The 26927-nt window shown below is 49.5% G+C and overlaps 9 protein-coding genes across 9 annotated transcripts; 3 read left to right on the top strand and 6 right to left on the bottom strand.

Annotated features, from left to right (window-relative positions):
• Positions 1-243: 243 nt before the first annotated feature.
• Positions 244-1465, bottom strand: BU24DRAFT_425194 (uncharacterized protein). The gene has a single exon (XM_033528680.1). The coding sequence runs from the start codon at positions 1423-1425 to the stop codon at positions 640-642; it is 786 nt and encodes a 261-aa protein (XP_033380889.1). The 5' UTR covers positions 1426-1465; the 3' UTR covers positions 244-639.
• Positions 1466-2431: 966 nt separating this feature from the next.
• Positions 2432-4199, bottom strand: BU24DRAFT_374145 (TPT-domain-containing protein). The gene is made up of 3 exons (XM_033524553.1): positions 3845-4199; positions 3588-3786; positions 2432-3527 (listed from the first exon to the last, which is right to left on the bottom strand). Exons 1-3 carry the CDS (start codon positions 3846-3848, stop codon positions 2708-2710), a joined length of 1023 nt encoding a protein of 340 aa, XP_033380888.1. The 5' UTR covers positions 3849-4199; the 3' UTR covers positions 2432-2707.
• A 1213-nt stretch (positions 4200-5412) lies between these two features.
• BU24DRAFT_425192 (uncharacterized protein) lies at positions 5413-6992 on the bottom strand. Its single transcript, XM_033528679.1, has one exon. The coding sequence runs from the start codon at positions 6646-6648 to the stop codon at positions 5569-5571; it is 1080 nt and encodes a 359-aa protein (XP_033380887.1). The 5' UTR covers positions 6649-6992; the 3' UTR covers positions 5413-5568.
• A 93-nt stretch (positions 6993-7085) lies between these two features.
• Positions 7086-8395, top strand: BU24DRAFT_425191 (uncharacterized protein). Its single transcript, XM_033528678.1, has one exon. The coding sequence runs from the start codon at positions 7183-7185 to the stop codon at positions 8014-8016; it is 834 nt and encodes a 277-aa protein (XP_033380886.1). The 5' UTR covers positions 7086-7182; the 3' UTR covers positions 8017-8395.
• Positions 8396-11446: 3051 nt separating this feature from the next.
• On the top strand, positions 11447-11938 carry BU24DRAFT_452942 (uncharacterized protein; the record flags this gene model as incomplete). The annotated part of the gene is made up of 1 exon (XM_033531227.1): positions 11447-11938. The coding sequence occupies one exon, from the start codon at positions 11447-11449 to the stop codon at positions 11936-11938; it is 492 nt and encodes a 163-aa protein (XP_033380885.1).
• A 2090-nt stretch (positions 11939-14028) lies between these two features.
• Positions 14029-15920, bottom strand: BU24DRAFT_351676 (uncharacterized protein; the record flags this gene model as incomplete). The annotated part of the gene is made up of 2 exons (XM_033523703.1): positions 14029-15516; positions 15585-15920. 2 exons carry the CDS (start codon positions 15918-15920, stop codon positions 14029-14031), a joined length of 1824 nt encoding a protein of 607 aa, XP_033380884.1.
• A 3853-nt stretch (positions 15921-19773) lies between these two features.
• On the bottom strand, positions 19774-21243 carry BU24DRAFT_425184 (uncharacterized protein). The gene has a single exon (XM_033528677.1). The coding sequence runs from the start codon at positions 21151-21153 to the stop codon at positions 19849-19851; it is 1305 nt and encodes a 434-aa protein (XP_033380883.1). The 5' UTR covers positions 21154-21243; the 3' UTR covers positions 19774-19848.
• Positions 21244-21542: 299 nt separating this feature from the next.
• Positions 21543-22677, top strand: BU24DRAFT_411899 (ubiquitin fusion degradation protein-like protein 1; the record flags this gene model as incomplete). The annotated part of the gene is made up of 2 exons (XM_033526072.1): positions 21543-21545; positions 21601-22677. 2 exons carry the CDS (start codon positions 21543-21545, stop codon positions 22675-22677), a joined length of 1080 nt encoding a protein of 359 aa, XP_033380882.1.
• Positions 22678-22990: 313 nt separating this feature from the next.
• Positions 22991-26584, bottom strand: BU24DRAFT_494528 (uncharacterized protein). The gene is made up of 2 exons (XM_033534058.1): positions 26043-26584; positions 22991-25939 (listed from the first exon to the last, which is right to left on the bottom strand). Exons 1-2 carry the CDS (start codon positions 26453-26455, stop codon positions 23035-23037), a joined length of 3318 nt encoding a protein of 1105 aa, XP_033380881.1. The 5' UTR covers positions 26456-26584; the 3' UTR covers positions 22991-23034.
• Positions 26585-26927: the final 343 nt, after the last annotated feature.

Below are 26927 nucleotides of genomic sequence, written 5' to 3'. Positions count from 1 at the left end.
ACAGATGGCGAGAGAGGATAGGCACGTCGGGCTAGCCCTTGTACCTTCTCGAAGCTTTTAGATTGTTTCAACTGGCTAGAATATCCTCTTAGATTGCCAGGTGAAGTATAGAACATGCATGTATCTACAACTTATAACTGTATATTTGCGAGTAGATAGCGACGCCTGCAGATTGTTGATTGGCGAAAATATACTTTAGAAGATCTATATTTCAAGGCATTCAGACTACTGTTGACTACCTAGCTACAGGATACTCTTGAGAGGCATCTCAGGTATGGTCTAGTTCCGTCGAACCTTCGCACGCCTCCCTTCTTCTGTTGCTGTTGAACTCATTGCATCAGTGGCAGTGCTACTACGCTTCTTCCATAACTTGGTAATGGGATGCAGTTTTGATAACGCATCCCTGATCATTGGCTGTTGAATTTCGACCATCCAGTCGACGACATTCTTGGAGAAGTCTTGACACCCTTGTATGTCTTTAGTGAATAAGAACCCATCAATATACGACATGCAGAATTGTTGCTCCTCTTCACTGTAATAATGCACGTGGGCGACGGCTTGTCGTTGGTTGAAAGCTGCAGAAAAGACCAGTGCATCCGCGCTGGATCTTTTTCGATCCGGGTCAACCTGATCAAGGCATCATCTCATTGATTGTACCCGGTGGGCTCCGCTGCCAGCAAGTTGGCTTTCGGCCGCGTATAATGTTCCACCCGTGGCCTCGGATTTCACTTCAAGCAGGAACAGAGAGAATAAGTTGTCGTTTGTTGGTTGTGAGTAAGGTCGTACTGATGGATGACTGGCTGCAGCAAGTTCTGTAGGGCTCCAACTTGACTTCAAAGCGGTGTGAAACCCATAGTGACGGTCTGTTTTCGGCGTAACGAGTCCATGGGGGTATTCCGGATTACGAGGCAGAGGTTGAGTAGACCAAAGAGTATCCCCGCCCTGAGAAACTTTCTTCAGATCTACTGGGAACAAACAACTACTTATGTCTGAAACCATAGGTTCGGGTTTATCCCAGGAATCTGCAATTTTAGATGTGATTTCATCCCTCTCTTCGGACCCAAGGCGAGGAGAGTCACGCTTCCTACGAATGTGTTTGGTGACTAATTCCTCAATATCTTTAGGAGTCTTCGTACCGAAATTGTCAATGTGGACACCATTCATCTTTAATGTCGAGCGGAACAGTGGACTTGATGTGATTAGTCTCTCGGATGTCCCAGTTGATGTTGAGCCTGGTATGATCATTGAACTTGCAGAGGTGGACGCATCATCACGAAGAGACATCCCATCGTCTGGAAGCTCTGTTGTAGGAAGAATACTGCTTCCTTCGAGACTTATCATGCCCTTTGGAATGGTCTGCTCCAACCAGCTATCGACAACTGACTTACGAGAGTCCGCATGAAGGGGTCGTGTGAGAGATGGCATCAGGAACGGGACAAAAATCGAGGTTTCTAAAATATATATAGTTATGGTTGTTGCATGATGTTGTTCTCGAGTGTGGAGAAGGCGGAGGTGCACAGACGGTCGCCTGTTCGCCTTAGCAGCACCCATACCTGCCAGAGACCTTGCAAGCCTACAATAACTCATTGGATCACTGCGCCCAACTATTGAATACACCATTTATTTGCATGCAAGCTAAGTCTTCGAAGACATTACAGCCTTCCCCCACTTTATTGTGTATTCGTGGATTCCTGGGTAGGCACGCTGGACTAGCCGCCTGCTAGTTTCTGTATAATTTATATAAATCAGCGATTGAAGACTACATTGTAGCCAGTCAACAGTATAAAGACCTTGCACATGTTCTATTCTATGCAAGTGTTAACTCTATCTGTAGACTGTGTTGCGGTGAGCATTTCAAGGTCTGGCAAAACTATCTTCGATTCAGTCAGTCTTACACCATGCTTTCCTTGCACTGTACTGCCTTACTCGACTGTCACCCATACAAGCGCCCCCGAATCAGCCTTAAATCATAATTCCCTTGACATCCCCGGACGGAATATTGTCGTCTAAGCTCGTTTAGAGAGCAATCCGAGAGATGGTTGGATTGTCATCTAAGCATTGCTTTGTGTTTTGTGAATGTGGAGTATGGTCTGTCCCAGAAACAATAGGTGCGGAGGGCGTATACTGATGTTACATTTTCTTACTTCGTACAACATAGGGTTAGATACTAAGACTGTAAGGTCTTGTTCGTGCAACATCGGAGTAACAACGGTGCTTGGTGGTTCTACGCGATTCAGGGAGGAGAATCAAGTATCGTGGAGTACAATGTCACCAAGAGCTCCGCCATCGAGTCAACAGGTACACACGTGCGCCCCATATGTAGTATGGTGTTTCGTTATTAGCGATTTCATTAGATCTCGTCCTAGACGTGCACCCGCAATGGAAGTGCAGAGGGAACAAATCCCGAGAGGCTAGACTTGGAGTATACAAACTGTGGTATTCGAATGCGAACAAGATCGACGAGAAAGAGATGTGACCGGAAAGGAACAGGCTAATGACCACCCTAAATGAAATGATAAATGATTCAAGAAAAACACCCAACAACGTCCGGTCCCCGTCGTCTATGAGATCGATCCCTCCAAATCGTATGATCTTGATCTATGAGAAAAGAAAATGTCGTTTATACATTCGCCGTACACCCCATCAAATGCTTTACGCTGAAGTTTTGTGAAACATCGTGCCCGGATTACGTTTCTTACAGACGTTCTCATTTGCCCTGTTTCTTCGCCTTCAGAGCCAAGTGCGAGTACATCCAACCACCACCAAGAGCAAGGAGCACACCGAGCCACTCGCGGGGGCTCAAGATCTTGCCCTCACTGTACCAGCCAATGGAGAGGATCATGATAGTCTTGAGATGGCTGACGATGTTGAAGGTAAGGGCTGAGGTCCGTCCGATGATCAAGAACTGCGACAAGTTCAAAAGCGAGGCCATGATGCCGGATGCGCAAACGGAGTACAAGATCTTGTTGGGGACAAGGCTGAGGTCTGGCATTTGGTCGAAGAACGGGACGAAAGGAATGAGCAACAATACGGAGATGGGAGCTTGATTGAGGAGCAGCTGGGGAGCAGAAACCGCAAAGTCTTCGATCTTCTTTCCGATCCAAATCTGGTAGAGCGCAGTCGAGCAGAAAGCCATGGTAGCAATAATGACACCAAACAGCTGCGTCTTGGCGGCTTCGTTGATGGTGAATGAAACACCAATGCAAGTAGCCAAGATGGCTGCCAGCATCCAGCGGGTGACGGTCTTCCTGAACAGGACAAAGTTCAACAGGACGACGCAGGGCGTTGTCATGACCTTGGCAAGCTGGTAGAATCCGATCGAGTTGTAGGTCAAACTAAGGTTTCCAAGCACGACGTAACCGGCGAAGAAAGCGCAGACAGGCAACATGTCCTTAGGGTTGATGCGCACTGCCTTGAAGGCACGGAACGGGCCGCGGGTCGAGATGAAAAGCACGAGAGCCGTAGCGGTGAAATGCCACATTACGACCATGAGTTGGCACTTCTGGAGCTGCTTGTCGCTAAAGACCCTGGGAGATTGTCAGTCCAAGTTCCTGCGTGCCAAAACGTGCGGAGCGGGAGTATCCTACGATTTACTCAGAAAAACCAACAGGACCGTAGACAAGGTATTCATGGCTATCCAGAAGCAGGTAATCAGCTTCTCCTTGAGTGGCAGAGCCACGGGCGCTTCCGGCTGCTCATATTTGGGCAATTCCTCGAGTTCGATATCATTGGATGAGCGCGGATCGATATTATCGACGAGACCGTCGGTAGAAGGGCGTTTTTCCACTGTGCACTATCGTCAGTACAAGTTCCGGTACAAGGCGCATTGTTGGGAAGTACATACCCATCCTGGGCGGCTTTGGTAGAGAAGGGTAGAGAGAGCGGAAAAGGCCAAAGGAAGGACTGGAACTGAGACGGAGGCGGATTCAGCGACTCTATGCGGACATGCTCTGTTACGAGTTGACTTGGCAAAAAGAATATAAAGTGAATGAGTGACAGGTGTATGTTTCTTGTTCTTGAACTTCCGAACGAGAAGCGAGGGTAACGAGGGATAGCGAGGGCACAACGCGCGAAATAGGGTTCTAGACGACTGTTAAGGGACGGAGAACTCGTGTGGAGGAGGAGGACGAGGAAGTTGAGGAGGTTGTTTCGAGGGGGGAAATAAGGAATAGGGTTGTTGGTTGGAAAGAGGAAGGTTGAGATCCGCCAAGGCCCAAAGTAGGAGGGAGGGAAGGGGCTTAGAGCCTTGCCTTATTAGACAGTAATAGCAGTGGCCATTCCGGATAGACTAAGCCCCAAAGGGAAATGAGGGACTACACGCTCAATATTCAGCACGTATCATTGGTCAACATACTCCTTTCCTCGAGTTAGTAGGAATTAGTACATCCCTCTATATGTCTGAATGTCCCTCTGGCGGCGGACAATTTTAAAACGACAATCCGGATTTGTTTCGGGCAGTTAGAAGCGGTAGGAATAACAACCTAAATTGACTAAGTGCGGAATACGAAAAATGTACCTGACTATAGTCGTCTTGTTGAGGAGGAGATGGGAAATTGTGAGCATGCCCGTTACGTGGTACATATCTGAGTACGGAGAAATCATCATCTATCAGCCGTACACGAACTGCATAAACTATTTCGTACACGAATAGACCACAACCGTGTCTATTAAGGGCACCTGCAAGTAGGTAGATATGTAAGTAACCATACAGTTAACTAGGCACTCTGTACACATTACTATAATTCTTTAGGAGCAGCAGCTATGAAGCACAAAACCACGTCCCTACTCCCTTTGATATCAATTCGCTGCAGTATCGAATCCATCCCGGTACCGTGTAACTGAATCCATCCATGGCTGGAAATTCACACCGTACATTTGAGATCGTGTGCCATGATCCTCCGGGATGAATACCTTGCCTAATTATCTCCTGGGGGAACACCATCCGGGCTGGACCAATTACGAAGTACCTCGTACCCTGGCGACGATTACGCGGTCGCGAAGCACCATACGAGCTCTATTCTCTACCATCGCGTATCGGTGGAAGCCTACCCATAAGTACCATTGAAAAGACGCGCAGGTAGGAGAGAAAAAATAGAAATCCCGATAACCCAAAATTGCATCGAAAACGGGTGCGTTGCGATATATGGCTAGTGGATGGAGTAGTAGAGGCGCTACTTGTACGGCGGCCGGGATGGCTGACTGACGGCGTCCACCAAGGTTTCCCAAGGTTTCCCAATTGCCAACCCAACACCCAGGATTAGGGGGAATATTGCGGCTACAAGCGATGCCTTTACCCCACGCCTTGACAACCTGGTCCTTTTGGATTGGCATGGGCATTGCATTCGTTGTCGTTCATGACATGGACTGGGAATTTTCGACAGGAACTTAGTTCTATCGCACGGAACATTTCAATTCTTCGACCATGTATAAATTAATGCACGCTATATAGTTCGATATGCTTGTTCTATGCAATCAGCACTCCGGGCCAATCGAGCACATGCCATTACATCCATCCTCTTCATTCTATTCCTTCCCCTTCCCCTCCTCCTACTCCGGTTCGTCTCTAGATTAGGCGGCAATGCCCATATCTCCATCTGCCACTGCCAGCATGAAGTCCCCTACATCCTCGCCCCGCTCGTTCAACACCCACTCCAACGTCTGGCCAAAAGTTTCCCCATTGTTCTCAAACCAATCACCTAGACTCCTCACGTATCCCTCCACCTGCCCTTTGAATGGTGCGTTCTCCTTCAACCACATGATCTGCTCTGGGTTCAACTTCAGCATATCTTCCACGACATAATAGTGCGGTATGTCGTCGCCCCAACCCTCAGCGCCGATCTCATGGTTGGAATGCATGCTGAACTTGGACGGCGCATAGCGGGACGTATAGGTCGATGTGCTGTTAAAGAACGGTGAACACGAGTTGGGCATTGTATTGCATTGCGAAGAAAAGGGGTTGTTTGTTGGCGGAGTAGAGATAGGCGGAGGGTAGTTCAAGTGGATGTTGAACAAAAGATGGTGTTCACTCGTGTCTGGATATCGCTTTTTGAACTTGCGTGCGATAGTACCATTCGATGGGCAGACATTGCTGTGAACCACATCTCGCAGCACAGTATGAACATCAGCGATCTCGGCGAGCTCATACGAATTCCAATTATGGAGCAAGCCAGCACGCCTCTCATATACAGCCTTGGCAGCCCTAAGCTCGCGCGGATGCTCACGGTTGTGGAAGGCGCGAGAGTATAGCCAGAGTCGGTATATTGCCCTTCGCACGCGATATCGTTCCTCCTCCGTCAGCAGTCGACGGTTTTCATAGTTGTGCTTCCATTTCTTGAACGGATACAGGTCGCACCATTTCTCAGCAATGCGACCAGCATGAACGATTTGTTGAAGGAGTGCCATCGAAAGCGGGACGGAACGAATAATATGCACCGGTTGGCTGGAGTTGTGGGTCAATAGTTGGGTCAGGTCTTGGAGAGGGCCATATTGGTTTTCGGCGGCCTCCTCCAAGATAAGGAGCTTTTGGGAGGATGTGTAAATATTTCGGAAGCGCCGACAGGTAGATGATAGGGCGAGAACATCGGCGATGGTGGAGCAGGAGGAAAAGATATGGGAGACGAGCTCCGTTGCAAGGAATTCGAAGAGCATCGTGAAAGGCGGAGATAAGGATTTGGAGGAGATAAGGACAGTCTATTCCTTCACAACTTCTCGCTGTAAAGGGGTTGATATAGGGTCTATCAGTGTGAGATAGCACTGGTGATTTAGTGAAACAATCGACGTGAACTTCAGCAGGTCAGATCTGGGAGTGACCAGATGCTGTGAGGCCCTCGCGTCGATAGGGATGGAAAGGTCTCAAACGATGTAGACCCCTTCGTTGGGGCTATAGAAAAGAGACATTCCATGTTCGGGTGAGACATTTAGAGACTGCTCCAGCCGGCAAGGACTGGAAGCCATTGCGAGTATCATGATTGATGTGTGAGGGGGAGGAAGCTATGACTGGATGTGAATGTCGTCAACTTATGTATGCGCCAAGAACAGGGTCCCTTTCGCGTGTTTGCACACGGACCTCGATGGCATCGCGTCATCTATCGTCGACATATTCATACTCATTAGCCACCACTGCATGCACTCTCAATTGGGGAACAGATCAATGATATGTAAACATTCAACACTGCCACAACAATGCAGAACTTGTCTATCCAACATGAGCCAGTCTCGCCGCTGCTTCGAATGCCCATCGAATTGCGCCGGCAGATCTATCGTTACGTTCTCCCCTCGACCCTGAGGATGGACACACGCCTTCAGCGTTTAACTGGCGAAGAAGAGAAGAAGGAATTCAATCTGACCCTAGTACGCGTGGGCACAGGCGTCGAATTATGGAAGGTGCAGCAAACGTTTCCAAAAAGCGATCGTGAAACAGGAAATGATGTCGTATGGCAACGGGGCAGCATCGGCATACTGGCCACCAACCACCAAGTACATGACGAATGTGTGGACATCATGTATGGAGAGAACATCTTTGTTATTGATGTATCTTTCGACAATATCACCTTCCGCTACCGATGGCTGATATTGTCGAGCAACCTCATGCCGAGCCGAGCTTTTCCCTTCCTAGAACATTTTTCGCAAAGAAACCTTATGAAGATCAAGAATTATATTATCAACGTCGAGCACGTTGATGATTACACCGGAATGATAAAGTACAACTGCCAAGGCATAGGCCTTGCCGCGCGCATCCGCCGGCAGGTTGAGAACTTGGTCGATCTTTTGGTTGCCGCTCCATATCTAAATCGACTCCAAGTCCATCTGATCGATGGAGCCGTTGGTAGAGAACGATTTCCCAGTGGCCGAATTCATAGGGTTCAGGACGACAGATACATTCATCAGTCTCAGACGGTGCTAGATCCATTCAAGAGTTTATATGGCGTTCGGAGAGCAATGATCACCGGAGTCAGTTTGGAATATGCGAAAGAGCTGGAAGACAGCGTCGTTGCGTCTCGAATTGGGGCAGAGTAAAAGCACCTGCCAGTGGGAACATTATATGAACCATTTACTAAAATACCTTCGACGTGCCTAGACTTAAGAAACCATTTGTGGAGAATTGTTTGATTGAAGGAATTCGCATTTATTCGTCCACATTGCTGCTGCTGTTTGAGCATGAATGCGTGCGAGAATGAGAGATCTTGACACGACAAAGAACACCACATGCAATTCCAATAGTCGGACCGCACATGACTACGGATTGATCATTCGATTGTCTCTCCATCATCGCAATCAAACAGCCAGCCAGCTCATCTCTCTTCCTAATCCTGCTCCGATTCATAATGCTCTTTTGCGCGAGTTAGCCATTGTCCAACAACATCGGATTCTGTTCTCACCTCGGGAATCAAATTTTTGCTCTACCCAAGCGTATACATGGCGCGTCTTGGATGCCTACGCAGTGACATGGCGCAACGTTCTTCTGTTTCCGCACTTTTGAGGAGACGGCACTGGTTCCGTTAGCTAATATTTGAACCCAGCATTCGAGACGCATACCATGGCACCCATCTCGACTCGGCTTTTACTGCCTAGCAATAAATGCGCGGCATCTGATCTAGCAATACGACCCGCTCTGTGGATAATCATGTATGGTTCGGACACTTCGCGCCAACGTGCACGATCTTGTCGACTACGTGATGTCGCCCATAGTAGGGACATGCATCAACGGCGTGTACATGATAGATACATCCACAGACCGAATAGATTTCCACGATTCGCATACACATGTGGGTCGGTAATTTCGGTGGCGTTCGCCGACTTGAAGTAGCGTGGGCGACGAATTGATATATCTATGAGAAGAAAGTCCTTGAATGTTTCTGAGAGAAGCCGAGCGATGCCAAACGACCTTCAGAGGAGACAGTTAACGTCTTTAAATGGGGCCTCGATAATTATAGAAGGCGTGAGGTGCTGGCTATGTTTAATATGCCATGTGGCTGCAGCCTTGAGAGGTATTAGGCAACTTCTGGGCAAGAGCAACCACCTATAGCATAGTCTGCAGCAGAAGCAACGACGATAATCACACCAACGCCCGGGGTAGCCGTGATCGAGTCAAACAGCGAAAGCCCAGTTGCATCATCACCTTCATCATCGAGCTAGAAGACAATCTGCCTAGGCTTACAACAGAAAGGGCTCCCTAAGACATCCAATGGGCACGGCCAAGTGCCATATGCCATGTTCGGGAAAAGATGGTAGACTCAGCCATCGAAAAAGGATAAGCCATGTCGTTAATCGTCTGGGAGTGTCTGGCACGGAAACAGAGTCGAAGCGAATAAAAGACACTAGAGGTCATAGTCTCGGAGGGATATATTAACCATCCCGGCAGTGCAGGCGCTTTCTTTGACTGAGCCGCAAACACCGCGTCTTGCGATGTCTGGATATCCAAAAGATGACTGTAATTACGAACATTGCACATCAAAGATCTGGGAATCAACGTCAGCATAACTTTTGGGAGTTAGTTATGGTTTGTTCTTCAAGAATGCATGACTCGCTGGTTATTTATGGACACAACGTGCAGCAAATACGATGGCCACGCGAAAAGAGACCCACTATCAGATGCTAGCTACACACCTGCCCACACGACTCTATACATTTGGAATACGGAACCCATGGCCACGAGTTCAAGACACAACTGACAATTCCGTCCGCGATGATGCAACACCGTACGATGCGTATGTGAACAGCTGGGGGAACACCGGGTGATAAAGCTCGTGGTTGGCCACAGGTCCCTGTCAGCCCTAGTTGATCGATGATTTACTCGGCAACGTTCAGCTCGCCATCCTTCGAGCATCCTTTCATTCTATGAATTTTGTTCTTGGACCACCGGATACGCATCGGATTGGTTGATGACGATGCAGCCCTGGAGATTACTCACCAAGCCCAGCCAGTTGGTTAGGAGGATTTCCTTGAGTTTTGGACACTAGCACCGCAGCCGACCAACACCCACGTTCTCGGGTTCTCTTTGAAGAATAGATCAGATGTGGAGATGGCGTTGTCTCCCGATCGTGATACCAGGCAACTTCCAAGCTTTTGTTTCCCAGACATCGCCGGTCTGCAAACGGTAGTTGTTCCGTGGCCAAGACATGGATGCGGTAGACTGGCGAAGTTGTTATAAGTGGCGCAGCGATGTTTGAATATCATTTATGTCATTAACGATTGCCTTCTATCCAGAGTTCAGTGGCAGCCGAGATCTTGATTTACATACATTAATCGTGATTCCGTGCTTTTGGATGCAGCACCGAGTACTTCATTGATAGTACCTTGGTACCGATTTTTGGGAGCGCGATTCGCGCGGTGCTAGTACGTAGAAAATGAGATATATATCCTCACCAGTGATAAAGTCTAGAAAAGCACTGTTTTCTCAATAACTAACACACTCAATTCCATGATACAAGATTTCCCAACTGTTCTTCAAAACTGACTTGGCAACCCCGTAATGTGCGTACTTCGAATTCAACATGATCTTACAAAAAGTGATGAGCATGTGCCTGCCAAAGTGTAGTCCTTGACTCCAACAAGTGATATCAACTCCAATTCTGAAGATACTGCAAGCTCTAACCAGGTCCCAATTGAACCGCTGGTCAGGACATATATTCTACTTCGTGAATCCAAAGCCATCATCTGTAGCTCCTACAAACACAAGAAAACCCTAAGCGCCATTGAGTAGACAGCCTGTGAGCCAACGAAAAATATCACCAAGTTCCCCCTATCAACAACAACAACTCCGCTAAAACATCAACGAGACCTTCACTGCACTTCCCATTCAGCGGACTCCTCACTGTCACCGCCATCTTCCACTCTTCTCATCTTTCTGTTAAAACTTCTTCCAGACTACTCGTATCTCGTTCCCTCATTCTCTCGACTTGATCACCAACTCTTTTCACTTCACCTCGAGGTTTCACTGAACTGACACTCAACCGCAAGCCCACGATCTTCTACTCAGTCTCTCACGCTCACGCTCACGCACTCAATCTCTCTCTCCCACTCTCATACTTTCACGCTCCCAGACTCTCACTCTCTCTCACTCTCAACCCTTCACACTTCCAAACTCTCACCCTCACGCCTCTCTCGCCTCTCCCCTCCGAAGATCCCAGAGATATAAAAACCCGAACCTCCTCCCACTCCACTCTCACAATCTCTCTCACCTTCTTCTCATATCGAACCAACTTCTTCGCTCAAAGCTTCTCTTCTCTTCTCTTCTTATCTTGTCTCATCTGGCCTCAACCGAACAAGCAAAGCCGCCGCCAGCCAACAGAACAGAAAAGAAACAAGAACGCACCCACTCACTCACCCAAGCTAACCACTCACCCGAGCATCGCAAACAAACCCAACACCTCCCCTCCAACCCACCAAAACCCCACACACAACAACAACAACATCAACCCGTCACCAACATCACCCACGCACAACAATGGCTCCCAAGAAAACCCCACCCACCGCCGCCGCCGGCGCAGAATCCTCCCCCTCAAAGTTCACCTGGACGCCTGAATCCGAGCTCCGCCTGCTGTACCTGTCGTCTATCCCGCGGTCCATCGGCGCGCGCGAGCACGCTGAGATCGCGGCCGTCCTCGGCGCTACCCCGGGAGCCGTGCGTAACCGGGTCTGGAAGATCAAGGTCGATCATAAGAAGGCTTATGAGGATGCTGGGCTTGTTGTCCCCGGCGCGGAGGGCGTTAGTAAGATTGGGGGTAGGAGTGTTGAGGACGGGGGACCGGTGAAGAAGGGTGGGAAGAAGAGGGCGGCTGATGGGGAGGTGGAGGGTGAGAGGAAGAAGAGGGGGAAGGTTGTTAAGGATGAGGGTGGGGGTGGTGATGAGGAGGAGGATGAGGAGGAGAGGAAGGTTGGCGTGAAGACTGAAGTTGATGATGAGGATGACAATGGTCACGAACAGGAGTACGCTTAGGTCTGACTGGGCTGTCTCTGTCGTCGCACTTTCGTCGTCTCTATCTTGTACGTCTTCGGACGTGGATGGAAGAGAGGATCGATGGCACACCTCACCTGAATACCTACGCTCCCGTTATCGAATCGACACATCGATCTTCTTTCCCTACAGTTGGCGTTTCCTTTTCCCCTTTCTCCCAGGATTTTTAATCGGTCCCCTCAGCCTTCGACTTTCAACTTGCCTTCAGTTGAAAGCTACCTTCCCATGGACCACACACACAGGCGTTTTTGGTTTTTGGCGTTCATACCCCCGGAAAACGACACTTCGATCCACCTACTGGCGACACACCTATTACATCATACCAGAATTTCCTCTCGAACTGGACTGGATGGCTTGGACTGGATGGCTTGGTTTAGAATGGAACGGGCAAGCATAGCATAGGAAACAACAACGTAACGTGAGGTGATTGCGTCGCGTGAGAGGGGACGTAAGTTCGCTCGCCGGCTTTCTTCCCTTCTTCCTTGGTAGTCTGGTATATAGAAAATGGGATTACTTTGAAGTATGAAAATTGATAAATGAATGAAGTGATGAGAAATCAGTGAAATGACAATGATGTAACCAAGGTGTTGGTGGACGGAAGTCGATCGAGTCTGTCGGGTGGAAAAGGAGAAGTTTAGACGACGTTCCGGTTGTGAGTTGTATAGCTGGTGGGTCGGGAAGGAGAGATATCTGGTGGTTCGGTGTATATTCATGTAGAGACAGGCAGTGGAAGTTATGTGCACTCATCTTCTTGTTAGCTACTGATCAGACTTGGTGCATGGCCATTTGGATTTCATCTGATTGCAAGAAGTGGGAGGGACGGTCGTATGTTTCATCAGAATACAATGTTATCAGTGTCACGAGCATAAATTCAGTCACCAAAGACATATATCCCGATGTAGTAAACAACCATTGGAAGAGATTTGCATTAAAAAGATCTGCATGTATGATAAAACGACTTTGATAAAACTTGAGACAATGGAGAAAAGATACGGAGGAAATAAGATGTATTGAAAGAGAAAGAAAAGGAAAAAAAAGAAAACAATGAATGGGACTCAGCAGCCTGGGACTGACCCGAGCCCACATCCCATTTCCCCTCCTCTTTATTGTCCATTAAAACGGAAGGCTACGCCATGCTTGTATGTATGCATATCGGCTGCCTTGTGAATGTGGTGAAAAACAAAAAGCATGTAACCCCAAGATCCTCCTCTTGCTGGGTTTCGGAAAGAAAGGTGGAACGTCGTGCCGAATGTTTTTTGGTGATTAGCCGCAGACGTTCCGGAAACAAGACGAGCCTATGCATGCTATAAGTGCTAGGATAATATGGACAGTGCATGGGTAGATAGCGGTCGGTCGAAGTCGTGATCCGTCGCAGTCGTCGCAACAGTTGTGACAATGCTGGGACTGTTGTTGTACGCGAGTGGAACGTGGTCGATAGTGTTCAGATGTGTGCTTTAGGAGGTATCTCGTCATTCCAAAATCGTTATCGTCGTTGCGTGTAGTCGAGCGGAGTGGATGGTGACGCTTCGTGAGGGTTCGAGAGCGTGCAGCGGCGAAGGAACGACGGTAAGCCGATGCGACCGAACAGTGAGGCTCGGGCAGTCCAATGAGGACGCACGAACATGAGCCCTCGCCCAGTTCAGATCAACCACACAAAACGCTCCATCTCCATTATGAGCTTGAAAACGCGGAAAGCTGATACAAGACAATGCCCCGCAGAAAAGAGAAATAACAAGTAATACAATCGCCAGCCCACAGGAGGAAGCGTAAACAAGAAACCAAATGATCCAACAACACGACCAATATATTCATAAAATGCTTTTTTTTCGATACCCAAAGCGAAGATGCGAGATGAGATCAGGAGCGCGAACCCCATAGATGTAGTCTCTACCGTCGTAGCGTCATTCTTCGTATGCGTCATGAGAGTGATCGACCCGGAGCTGAGGCCGATCCATAACAACACGGCCGTTAAAAGTGTCGTCAACTATCTTTTCAGCTTCCTCTTCATAAGTCGATCTACTGCCCTTCTCGTACAATTTCTGGCAGTCCATTCTTCATTTCATCGTTCAATCTCACTGTCCAACGAGTATCTCTACATTGGACTGGGAGGAGAGCTCATCGCTGCCTCTTCCTTGGTGGCCATTCTGGCGGGGGCGGCTGAATCCGGTTCCACGCTCGGGAATGGGACCACGGGGCTGGCGGGATGGCAAACCTCTCTCGCGAGATTGGTCATCATAATTCGTACCAAATGTGCGGTGTCCACCGATGGGACCTGGGTTCTCCCAAGATGTCATCTGCCTCAGGGATCGAGGGCTAGTGTTCTGGCCAAAGCCTGAGCCAATCTGCATGCGCCCCAACTCCCTCTCCAACAGACCCTCGTCACGTTGCGACATTGATGCAGCGGTTGGAGTGCCATTGGGGTTCGTCGATGTGGACGTGGCTGAGAAGGAGAGTCCCTCGAGATTGCCACCCAGGCGGCCGATGGGGTGACTGGCAGTTGAGGGCGCAGGGGAAGGAGTGTAGGATCGGAGGTCTGCGTACGACTTGGCTGCTCGTAGATTGGGGGCGGCACTGAGACCGCCTGGCGAATCAGGGAAGCCGAGCAGACCAGAGGCCTGGCGTCCGAATGCATTGTAAAATCCCTCTCGGACATCGCTGAAGTCTGTGGTTGCGGCACGGTTGAGCCCGCGGCGTGGTTGCTCGGTAGGCATTTGCGGCATTGGTGGGCTCAGGTTCGGGTTATCGTGAACCTTGAAGATGTGAACTTGGCGCTGCTCGCCGGCGCCCTTGGACACATGAGCAAGTCCCAATTGATGAGACAAGGTGTGCACGATGCGACGCTGGCTGGGAGCCAAGTTCGACGGGAAGGTCATGCTTTCGCGCTCCACATTCTCCTTGAACAAGAGAAGCTGCGAATAAAACTGAAGGACGTGGGGGTCGTTCAGATCCACATCTGCAACGGGATTAGTGGGGGAAGCCATCTGAGAAGGTTGTGTCCACGTACCCATCTTGGGTGCACGGAGGGCAGACACGGGGGATGGTGACGTCGCTGGGATGTGAGAGGCAAGTGAACTGAAGGAAGGCTGCGTCTGCAAGTTCCCGCCGAGGGGACGATGTTGCTCCTCGAGTTGTCCACGGCGCTCACGCTTCTCCCGCTCGATGCGCTCGCGCTCGGCCAGCGGCAGCATCTTCTTGTACTCGACTCTGAGTTTCCGCCCGTGCAACTCGAAGTGGTTCATGGTGTCGATGACCTGCGCAGTCTCCTCTGCGGTCGTGAAGTTGGCAAATGCCAAACCCCTGAACACTCCATTGTCGAAATGGTAGTTGAAGGCGTAGGGCAACGGGAGGCGAAGATCAGTCATGAGCTGCACCAACTGTTCCTTCTTGACGGCAAAGGGGATGTTCTTGATGACGATGGCCGTGGGGATAAGTTCTTCATCTACGTCCTGGGGGAAGTTTTCCTGACGAAGCGAATGCCCAAGCACAGGAGTTGGCTGTCCAGAGCCGAGTCCTGGGAGGGCGAAACTCGGGAGTCCTGGCTGAGCAGAGTCCATCCATCCCTGAAATGAGAGAAACCTCGGTCAGAAATTGTGGTCAAATTATATGTTGGATAGTTGGGTCAACTTACTGAGGGGAGCTGGCTCCTTCCACGTCCGGATTGCTTCATGCGACCAGCGGCACCTCCCAAGGAGGAGAGTGTGGTGTTTTGGCCAAATGCATTCGCATTCCAAGCTGGACTGCCTCCCATGTCATAGCCGTATCCCGAGTGAATGGTAGCATTGGGGCGATCGTAAGAGCGCGGTTGATCGTAGCCACGAGCGTGGTCTTCTGCGGTGTAGAGGCCGCCCGGGGGTAGCTGTCCGTACGCATCGAACTGTCGGGAGGGCTGGCGGTGAAGGGTCTGCGGCTGGTGACGATGCGAGCCAGGCGACCGCGACGAGGGAGGGTCGTAGGTCGAATACATTATTGGAGAGGGGGGAGGGAGGGAGGAGGTGGAGGAGGCGGAAGAGGAGGAAGAACGGTTTGTGAGAGGTCGTGAATGAGAGATGAGATTTTTCAAAGACGCCGCGAGGGTCAAGGGTGGTTTAGTACATTTAGTGCCAAGACGAGGGCGCGGCGGAGGGTCAGCGATGGTAGGGTGTGGGAAGAACCCAAGAAGGATCTCGCAAATGTCAAGAGAGGGTCCAGGAGTGAGTAGATTGTTACAAGAATGCGCAGAAGGGGATTAAAAGGGACAAGTGAGTGAAAGGGGGGTGGGGGGAGAGGGAAGGGGAATAGAGTGGTGGTGGTAGGTGGGAGAGGCAGCAGAGGCCAAGGACAGGGTGGGAGGGAGAGAGATGAGGAGAGAGAGAAGAAGAAGAAGACGAAGAGAAAAGAAGGAGAAGCAACAGATAGGTAGATGACGGCCCTAGGTAGCTAGGTAGCGTGTCTGTCTGTGTACTCCGTAGACGAGTAGGTAATAGTGTGAATATCTAGTGGTTGTAGTGGTTGTTGTGGTGGTGGGCGTGTGTAGTAGTAGACTGCGGGTGTGAGTGTGAGTGAGTGTGTGAGTGTGAGCCTGGGAGAATGTGTGTGCGTGTGCTGTGTAGTAGTAGATTGGGCAACGAATGATGACCCCACTGGTAACCACCTAATACCTAAGCACAAGAGACAAGACAAGACAAAGACAGGACAAGTCAGAATGGCACCAAATAAAAGACAGGACCAGAACAAGACGAGACAGGTCGAAATGAGGCAAGACAGGGTTCGGTTCGGTTCTCTCTTTGGGGAGTTTTCGTCTGGTTCAGGGCCTTCGGGCTGGCTGATTCAACTGGTTGGCTGGTAGCTCCTCTTCCCTATTATTGTTTTGTATTGTTTTTATTATTCTCCTATTCTCGAACCCCGTTTTTTGTCTCTTCTGGTGGATTCATAGGTATACAGTACGATGGACGGAGTACCTAAGTATTACTAGTAACGAACTGTAGTAATGAGCCGCTGACTTAGTCGTGTGGGCCGTTGACGGAGCACACACAGACACACACTCTTTCAGTCCTTTTCTATTCACGGATCATGGAGCAGAGATGATGAATGCTCCGGCCAGTCGTTCAGCCCGAGAAGGGGAGACTGGATGATCTGTTCAGGATCGATACTGATCCTGTGGCGTGCATGTGGTGTGCCCAATAGATCGAGGGCTGCTGTCGAGGACGCTGAATGTGTAGCATGCAGGTGGATGAACCAAACAAATGAACGAGAGCTCTAAGGATACGATGATGATGGAAGCAGAAGCTGTAGCAGGAACAATACTCCGTAACCACTCATTCAAGTCGTTTGTTGGGAGATGAACACCATCAATCAATCCATGAATCCATCAACCAGGCAAATCATTCTGTCACCCAATCATCTAACCTACTCGTACTATCAGACTTAGGTACAAACAGAGGTACCAGTCATAACAACACTCCCCCTTCCATACCATCAAATCCAATCCTATATAAAACCTCCGCCTCACATTTCCACTGCACGCTTCCGTACCCTAAGTTGACTGTGCATTACGAGTATCACCATCCTTCTCCCTCCCAAAAACTCGGCTTACTAGGCTGGGCTACTGGGCTACTGGGCTAGCAACGCCCTGGGTTGGGTTGCTGGGACATCGATGGATTGGATGGGTCCTACTTGCTAATTTACTGTCATACTAGGTAGCGGGGAAACGGGCAACGGCACGGCCACGCTGCCATCCATGCCATGCCACCAACCCACTCATTCTGGAAGATGTCCAATCTTATCCAATCCGTCATTTACTGTTCTGATCCATCCCCAAGAGCGTTTGCAACTTCTATTCCAATCCTCTTTAAGTTTTAAAGGAGGTGTGGAGTCGAACTGAAATACAGAAGATGAGGAAAGGAGGTCAATCCGATACTGAGCTTCGCAGTCACTAAAATATGTCTATCGTTACCTATATTTGATATGAGCCACACTTTTTACCTACTGGCCGCTAGACCTACCTCGTTACAATACTGTACTATTGGCGAAAGGGGGTGGGTGGGAGGAAGAAACACGGGAGAGAGCCAATGAATCCCCCTATATCGCGAGGCGATTCGCAAGATATCTAGGTAGACCTAGCCCTTCTGGACCTCCTTGCCTTGTCAGGTCGGGGGATCATAATTAGTATCAGGGAGGTATTAATAGTAGGATAGGAGTGTTTGGTTATTAGTCGTTGGAAGAGATCGATAATTTGATCGTGTTGCGAAATTGGTACATTTGGGATAATTATCGTTCGGTGTGCTCACAACCCGGTCTCCGCCTACTCGCCTCATCCTCAATGTCTATGGTACTTATGGTTATGTTAATCATTAAGGTTTGTCTTTCGATGCAGGCTGGTCCCTGTGGGAGATTGGAGGGCGAGATGCATGCAAACTCATTCTGTACTGCCTGGAAGGTAACTCCTACTGCAAGTATCTGTACATACACAGTACTCTGTAGTGTCCTGTTGAAGACCCTTACCATGGGAAGTGAGCCGGATCCTGGAGGGCTGGCTCGGAGCCATCAACTCTCCGAGGCCCACCGCCATGTGTTGCCCCCCCCCCCTTCCACCCCCCTCATTCGCATCCTTTCCCGATGCTACAGTCCTGGATTGATTTGGACGGCCCGTCGCGCGCCGCTCGTACTAGGTAGTACTAGATACCTGTAGTCCTCCTTTGAGTTCTCGCCAATAATACTGTAGTGCTCCTCGAGATCCATCCGACAACCCTTTTGATTCAGCAACTCATTTCTTCATATTCGTTGGGGTTTCGCGTCGTATGGAGGGATTTAATTTACCACGCAAGGCCTTCTTGATTTTGGTCTGTCCTTACGGTTGTGGATTTTATCTCTCACTGTGGCCCTGTCAGCCCCGGGAGTGCCGACCTCTGGATCAGAACTGCGCCAGAGGCAAATAGGGTTCGTGATCAGCTCAGGTGGAAGACGTCGGGTGGCCACTGGATGTGCATCAGCTGCCCAACCCAATATGCCTCCATAGCACTATCGTATTGCCACTGGCGATCCGCCCTCATGTCTCCTCCTGCGACCCAGAAATATGCTTCGTCAACATCCGATAGTGCACGGGATGGGATGTTGGGAATGACCGCACTTATGCATGGTGCTATGCGGCGGTGCGGCAGTGCAGTGCGTACGCGTATTGACTTGACCCTCTTCCAAAGACCTTGCGATAATTAATCGACAACTCACAGAAAGAAGGGAACGACGTGTAGCACTACATCTGCTCTGACAACCTGTGACAGACGACGGCACTTTGGCAGCGTGCTGGCAGACTGTGTTGTCCGATCGGTTTTCACAAGATAGATTGAAGACGCTGCACGAGGTCACATTCGCCCTCACTTTCTGCACATGCGCACAAATGCGGTCACGGCCGGTGGTAAGAAGGGTGACACGGCAGGTTCAAATCTTCACGGCAACCAGCTTCGCATCTTCATTTGACGAGTCACTATGCCGTATCATCCATCGCGCTCAACGCCAACCGGTCATTGCCGCTTCCCTCGTTGTTTCTCCTTTCCGACTGGCTGGAGACGCAGAAGAAGCTCCCAGGATCGCTGCAACGCGCATATTCATTCGATCATGTGACCAGTAACCGAGTTGGAGGACGCATAATCGGTCTGTTGTACCTATCGGAAATGCGTAGAGACCAGCACGAATGGGACCATCCCAACATGGAGTGCTGATATCTAACTGGGTAGAGGAAACACCGCTCTGCAGCTTTCTGCACAGGCAAATTCTGAAAGCCGACGTAGCACTGCGTCAGTAAACCTAGTCCTGTCTCGCTGTGTCTCTTTCAAAGGACATAGCTGTTTGTTCGCAAAAACCCCGCACGGGTACTCAGCATTAGAATTTCACATGCATGCGATGTGAGACATGACATATTAATCGTCTAGGTCTAGGAGTCTCGAGAATTCTTCCTCTCCTACGCGCCTGAATTCTGCGCCAGCCTCGAACTGACCACTCTCCTGCCATGCTCGCATGGTTTCGACGCTGTATGGCCCATTGATTTCGCCCTCGGGTGCCGCAAGCCAGTGGAACTCCCACTGTGGAGGGTTCGGATTCTTCCAATCTTCTCCGGTCTCGCGCTTGTACTGGCGCATTATCAGTTCTCGGGGAACCTCATAGACGTCATCCACACCCCGGTCGGTCAATCGACTTGCAGATTCGGTGATGGCGTCTATAGAAGCCTTGATCTTCTGCTCTTCGGCGTCTTGGGCAGGGTCAACTTCTGAATCAACATCCATCGCCTTTTTATTGCGGTTGAAGTTCTTTTTCTTCTTTGGCATTGCCTTTCCTAATCGCGCCAAAGCCTCCATAGGCGTTTCGCCCAACTGCAAGTGCTCTATCATGGTAGACAGGACTTCGCCAAGCGTTATAGAATCTTCAAGGCGCTCTCGTTCCTTTTGTGCTGCTTCACGCTTCTCGTGAGCTTCTCTAGCCTTTTTGATGTCTTTCTTGGAAAGCCCGTCTAACCATGCATCTTGAGCTGCGTCGGGGTCGTATGCCTTTCTGACGTAATTTCCAGCCTCGTCGAACCTGCCATCTTCCTGCTCGGCTCGCATGTTGAAAGCATCTAATTTCGGAGCATGTTTCTTTTTGCCTCCAGCGCCGATTTCCTCATCCAGATCTGGATCCATTTTATCGCGTTCCTCGTCACCCCCGCTCTCATCACTACTTGATTCAACGTCATCGGTCTCCATGCGTCCATTTGAATTGAGATCAACGGCAACGTGACCCCCGGATTTACTGGCATCCTCTTGCCCTTCGATTTCATGGTCCTCCAAAAATCGTACCGCCGGCTTTTTTTTATCCCCTCGCCGTGTCACTTCCTCTTCTTCCTCCTTGTCTGACTCTGCGAACATGTCGTCATCATCATCATCCTTTGTAGGGGCCTCCTTTGCTTTTGCTTTGGCATCGGCTCTTGCATCAAAGTTCTCCGTGGAGCTGTCTGAATCGTAACCGTCGATGTTGACTGCATTGCGTTTTATTCCGGCGCCCTTTCCAATCTCGTCTGCGTCTAGAATTGGATCCTCCTCTTCGGCATCCGGCACCAATGTCGAAGGGTTTCTTGGATCGAAGCGGGGCTTTTTTGTAGAGGGTTCACCACCTTCGAGGTGATGGGTCCGGGTGAAAAGATCGCCGGGTCGCTTTGGTCGCGCGGGATTATATTTGTTGCTGCTAGACATGACTGTCTGGTGGTAGGTGTAGGAATGGTGCTTTTGTCCTGACTGCTGCCTTGAACAACTAACGATGATGATGAAATGTTGGAATGTGAAAGTTAGTGATGGAAAGCTTGAGCATGGACCAGGCGGCGTTACTGCGAGCCCCGACGCGCCGACTAGAGGGAGATTGCGCGAATGGCCAGATTAGCTCGCCGTACTGTTGTTACCTAGCACTTTATTCCGTAGCTTCGTCATTACAATAGCTGTTCAACTCTCATAATCTCGTCACTTAATACCTTCTCACCCTTGCTGTTAACCTCACATATCTCTCATTTCTCTGGAAGTTCACTTTTAATATAGATACGTCAGAACCCATATACTTCATACACCACAGGCAAGGACAAACCGCAAACATGGTAAGAGCAACCCAGCCCCCACTACTACCTTTCAGCACCAGCTCACACATACAAGTTCAATCCCAACTTCTACGACGAGGAAGACCCGATGGCGATGTATCAGCAGGCCATGCTTCGACGCGGCGGAGCAGCGCGTAAATTCGACGAGTACTTCAGATGCTACCCAGTTGCGATGCTTCCAGGCCCGGAACGAGAAGAGGCAAACCACGGCGGCAAAGTGTTTCTACCACCCAGTGCTTTGGACAAGCTCACAAGACTCCACATCACATACCCCATGCTCTTCGAGCTTATAAATGGATCGAAGGAAACGAAAACACACGCTGGTGTGCTGGAGTTCATTGCTGAGGAGGGCAAGATCTATTTGCCGTACTGGCTGATGCAGACACTCGGTGTTGAACCGGGTGACCTGCTGCAAGTCAAATCCACCGATCTTCCCCTCGGAACCTTCATCAAGCTGCAGCCTCAAGATTCTTCATTCCTTGAGATCTCAGACCCAAAAGCAGTCCTAGAGAACGCTTTCCGGAACTTCTCTTGTCTCACAAAGGGGGACATATTCACATTCGCCTATAACGACAACGTGTACAGCATCGCTGTTCTGGAGACGAAACCACAACATTCGAGCAATGCCATCTGCACATTAGAAACAGATCTGTCGGTCGACTTCGCACCACCAGTAGGATACGAGGAACCAAAGCGTACAAGCGGCACAAGCACACCGAGGAGTGGCAAGGGTGTAATGACAGGAAAGGGCGGAACTCTTCACTCACATGGAACCATGGCACAAGCGATCAACTACTCAGCCATCGCACCTTCAGCGACGTCGGCGGCCGCTGGCGCCAACGCAGCCTCGTCACATTTCCAAACGACCGGTCACAAGCTGAGCTCTAAGAAGGGCAGCAAAGCGCCGACGCCTCAAGCCTCAACACCTGTTGCTGGACAATCGACAAACGCACCTCCGCGCACCGTACGTCGGACAAATGGCCCGCAACCATTGAGGCTGGCACCTGGAAAGCTATTTTTCGGTTACGAGATCAAGCCAGTGAAGGGCAAGGATGGTGAAAATGAGAAGGATGAACCTAAGCATTTCGAAGGACAAGGGCAATCTCTACGGAAGAAGAAAGGAGATAAATGATATGCTCCCTGATGAACTTCCTACGAAATAGTCCCGAATGCTCAGGGAGTTATTTCATCTCCCAGGCGCTGTCACGGAATGAACTTGGTTTGGCGCGTGGGGTTCAATGAAAATGAGGAGTCCTTCAACACTGCATTTTAGATAGACTTATCCATTTCCATTAACATACCTTTATTTGTGGTGCAAATTAAAAGGACAGACGTGATCATGACACATAACAAAGCGAGGATAACAGGGGAACTTGTAGCGCTTTGGAAGGCAGGAAGGGACCTTTTTGGCCCGCTGAATTTCCTAAGTTAAGGGAACATTTTAACTTCGAACGCTAATTGCTAAACAGAAACACCAAATACAGAGCCCTTAAGTAACTCGCCTGAAAGCATTGACTCTGCCTGAAGCATCCACATGACTTTCCTTTCCAAACCCCTCCTTCATAGCTCTCATAAGCTGATCATATTCGCCCTGATACTCCCAGCTCATTTCACTCAACGGCACATGCGGACTAAACCGCTCAATATCATTCGCAGGGTTGAGCCCAAGCGGGTTCTGCGTTGCCATAGCACCCTCTTGCATGTACTTTTGCTGCACCAATGAGTCCACCATCTCTTGATAATCCACCATTTTTCCCCCAGTGTGCAGGCCGTGTGCATACGAGTACATCTCGTGCACGAAGACGGAGAAATTGAATTCTTTGTGCTGGAGCCTGCTGGACCGATCTTCGTCGATATGTATGCAGTGGATTGGGCCGTCTGCGTACCGGATGACGGCGTACTGTGCCCTGGGCAATCTCCGGGGGGGCGTGCGTAGGGAGTTCAGGAGTCGTTGTTTATCTCTCGGGTCACCGTGCCAGTCTTCGATCCAATTCGCTAATTCGTCTTTGAAGCCGTGGAGGATCTCGCGGGCTTCCATCTCGGCCAGAATGAGGGACCTGTAAAGGCCGTCGTTCCCGAAGTCGAAGGACCACGGTGCGTCGCTGTTGCGATTGTTCTTGGGGTCGCGGATGCGAAGTATCGTCGTAGAACTAAGGTCTGCGCCGCGTTTGAAGAAGTCCATCAGGATCGTGACGTAGGCATCTCGATGTCTGGCAAGGTCTTCCTCGCTGGGGATGCGTTCCACCCGGTTATGGTTCAGATCAATTGAGTAGTCCAGGAAGTCTTTCAAAAGGAACAGAAAGTCGATGAATGTAGTGCTTGTTGTGCAAGACATAAACCACCACGAGAAATCACAAGAAACGGTCATGTCCTTCACTTCTGCGCCTCCCGCGACCAGCTTGTGGATCAATTCCAAGTAAGGCTGAACCCGTCCTAGAGAAGATATGTCGTTTGAGATATTGACAAAACAGTTCTCTTGGGTCTCCCGCACATAACTTAGTGCCAGGAATAGTGCTCGAGACCTCCACGTGTCAGCCTGGCCTGGAAAGTCTTGTATGAGCCGTTCCACGCCTGTTATGGACGCGGGACAGATACCTAAAGCCAACTTCATAGTATCCTTTTCGAGTAGTTGTCTTCGCTTCATGGTGGTATCAAATAACTCGAGCATGCTTTTCTTTAACACATCGGAATCAAGCCAGTGCAATCCTTTGTGCGTCTGCAGAATCCACTTAATGTATCGTAAAGATCCTGCATATGGATTATCCGACTTTTCGACTAGTGAAGTTGCTAACAAGGAGAGCGTGTAATAGCAATTCAACTCAACCTCAGTCGTCTCGAAATGGCCCAGAATGTCTTTGCCGTCGATCGTACTTGTCAAAAAGTCACGAGCGCTTCGATGTATGAAGCTGACTCCGTACTGGAGGACGTCCTCTAATTTGGTATCATGGGCCTCCCCGGGCCATGCGGTTTCTAGTAGACCAGCACAGCGGACAAGCAATTGGCGACGGAAAACGATCGCAGCATTGAGGATAGTTTGTTCGATGACATCTTTTCCCCCTGCTAAAAGAGCTTTGCGAAGATTAGTATCGATGCAGAAAAGTAGTTCAATAAACTTGAGATTCCGGAATTGGATGACCATTTGGAAGCATAGCGAGGATGTCGTTAGATATTGATCTTTATCGATGCTGTTCAAACGGCTCCACATTGATGTGTATAGGCCTTCCAGTCCGGGATGAAGTCCTTCAAGCCTGGCGTGGAGTAGTTCAGCATCATCGAAACCGTAAAGACCCTCACATATCCATTTCGTCACCAGATGTACCCACAGAAAAACACCATCGGCTTTTCGAACAATCTTCCAAGCCAGGTTGTCGAGCCAAATGCTATCATTTACAGCTTCCAAATGACCGCTGGGGCATGCACCAATCGTGCGTCTGACATATTCCCATATGTCGGCTTCGTTGAGGTCTTGAAGGCGTAACTTAGGGTATTTGTAGAGCGAAGACTGAAATACAGCTTCTTCGCGGCTACCGAGGCATAGTTTGACGTTCGTAACGGCTCTCATTCTGTCGATTGCGTTGAGAAGACCGGTTTCGCCATCGTGAGAATCCCGATCGACCTCGTCGAGCCCGTCGACAAATATACAGACAGGTATATTAACAATCTTCAATGCTGCCTCGAAAGCAGTCAATACCTCCTCTTTCGACCAGTCATCGATGGTGGATTTGTTGAGATCTGGATTTTCTCTCAGCAATCGAACCACCTCTTCGTCTCGTGAAAGCAGGAATTGATGGAGCAGAGCCGCGAAGATATGTTTTTGACTTCTTTGTGATGGCGTTCCGGAATTCCAAAGAAAAGCAGAGAGTATGATCGCGTTACTCTTCCACTCTTGTAGCAATCTCCTGGTTTGCGCGGACGCGCATAGATATCGGATCAAACTGCTCTTCCCAGAACCTGCTTTCCCGGAGATCCAGTAGATGCTATCGCCGCTTCTAAGCCAATCTGCAAAACTGTCCCATTTACGCTCCTCGTCGTTCTCACTGTCATCATCATCATCATCGCGTGAATCCTTAAAGATCCATCGATAGGAGTTTCTTCCTGCCTCACGAATAGCAGACCGGCGTGCATTCATCTCAGGATATGTGAGGCTGTTGATAAATGTGTCAACTCGGGACTTCGATATTTGCAATGTTCTGCTGTGTTCTAGTTGTTGCGTAATATGTGTGCGAGTCGTCGCAGCCTCTGCTTGGATGAGCTTCTTCACCTCGCCGGTTTCTGCGATCAATTGATCTAGCTTATAATGCCCCAATTCAAGTTGAGCCACAAAAGTTCGTAACCTCTGATCGACAGCATTGAGTTGTTTCCTTGTATGCTGCGACATTCGGTCGAGTTGTGATCTGAGCCGATCAGTATGCTGTAAGAGTATTTTGTAGAGGTACCCAAGCTGTCCAATTATGGTCCAAATGGGAATATTCATCTCTTTCAAGATGGAAAGCATACCTTAGATCAATAAGAATTCTAGTTTCCATCACCTCTTGCGACGCCTTAATGGACTTCTCTAGTCCCCTAATCTTCCTCTTCCCACTAAAAGCATACGAAACGGTATTGCGCACAGCGCGGACTTTAGATCCAGAGTCATTGGCGATCTTCGTGAGCTCGCTATCCAATTGTTCTGCTTTTCCGATGAGATTTCTGGCGATAGCCTGTAGCTCGGGGTCCGCTTGAGCGGCTGAAGGATCCTCCAACTTCTTAACCGCATCTTTTAGTTTGTTGCAGTGACCAACAAGTTCGCGATCAGGAGACCTCCCAGCGTACATTGCCTTGCACATAGAGACGGCCTGGATGCTAAATTGTATAGTTTGCATTACATTGCATGCGAGGCCAAAGGCTGCAATACCAACGAGAGCCTCCATGGTTCAGGCTGAATCTGTGTATTATATGGGGTGGAAATTTGTAAGACGGACCATAGATGGAACAAAGTGGTAGAGCCACCTCTCGACGCTTCATCAGGGTCAGTGGTGAGGGAGTTGGCGTTTATGAGAGGAAGGCTGGCCTCATGCTCTCAAGGCGAGGCTATGCAATGTTGTGGGGGATTTATTGTTGGCGAATGGGCGCTCACAGGGGAGTATGCAAGCCACATTGTAGGCATCATTTTAATGAATGCCTCAGCTCCGTTAGACTGCAGTTTGACGATCCCCTTAGCTATGTTAGGACATGTCAGTCGCATACGTCCTGGCTGTGCATTGAACGTGTGCCATTACTCTGCAGTTGCTTGCGCCTTGACCCTATGTCTCTAAGCAAGCATATCTATAATTCATTCAAAAACTTGATAAGAGTATTCTTTTGAAAATAAAGAATTGTTTTGTTTTATAAAATCAAACATTA

Source organism: Aaosphaeria arxii (assembly GCF_010015735.1).
Source record: "Aaosphaeria arxii CBS 175.79 unplaced genomic scaffold BU24scaffold_7, whole genome shotgun sequence".
Classification (NCBI taxonomy): Eukaryota; Fungi; Ascomycota; class Dothideomycetes; order Pleosporales; genus Aaosphaeria; species Aaosphaeria arxii.
The sequence above is the reverse complement of the archived record's forward strand: the minus strand, read 5'-3'. Positions and strand labels throughout refer to the sequence as shown.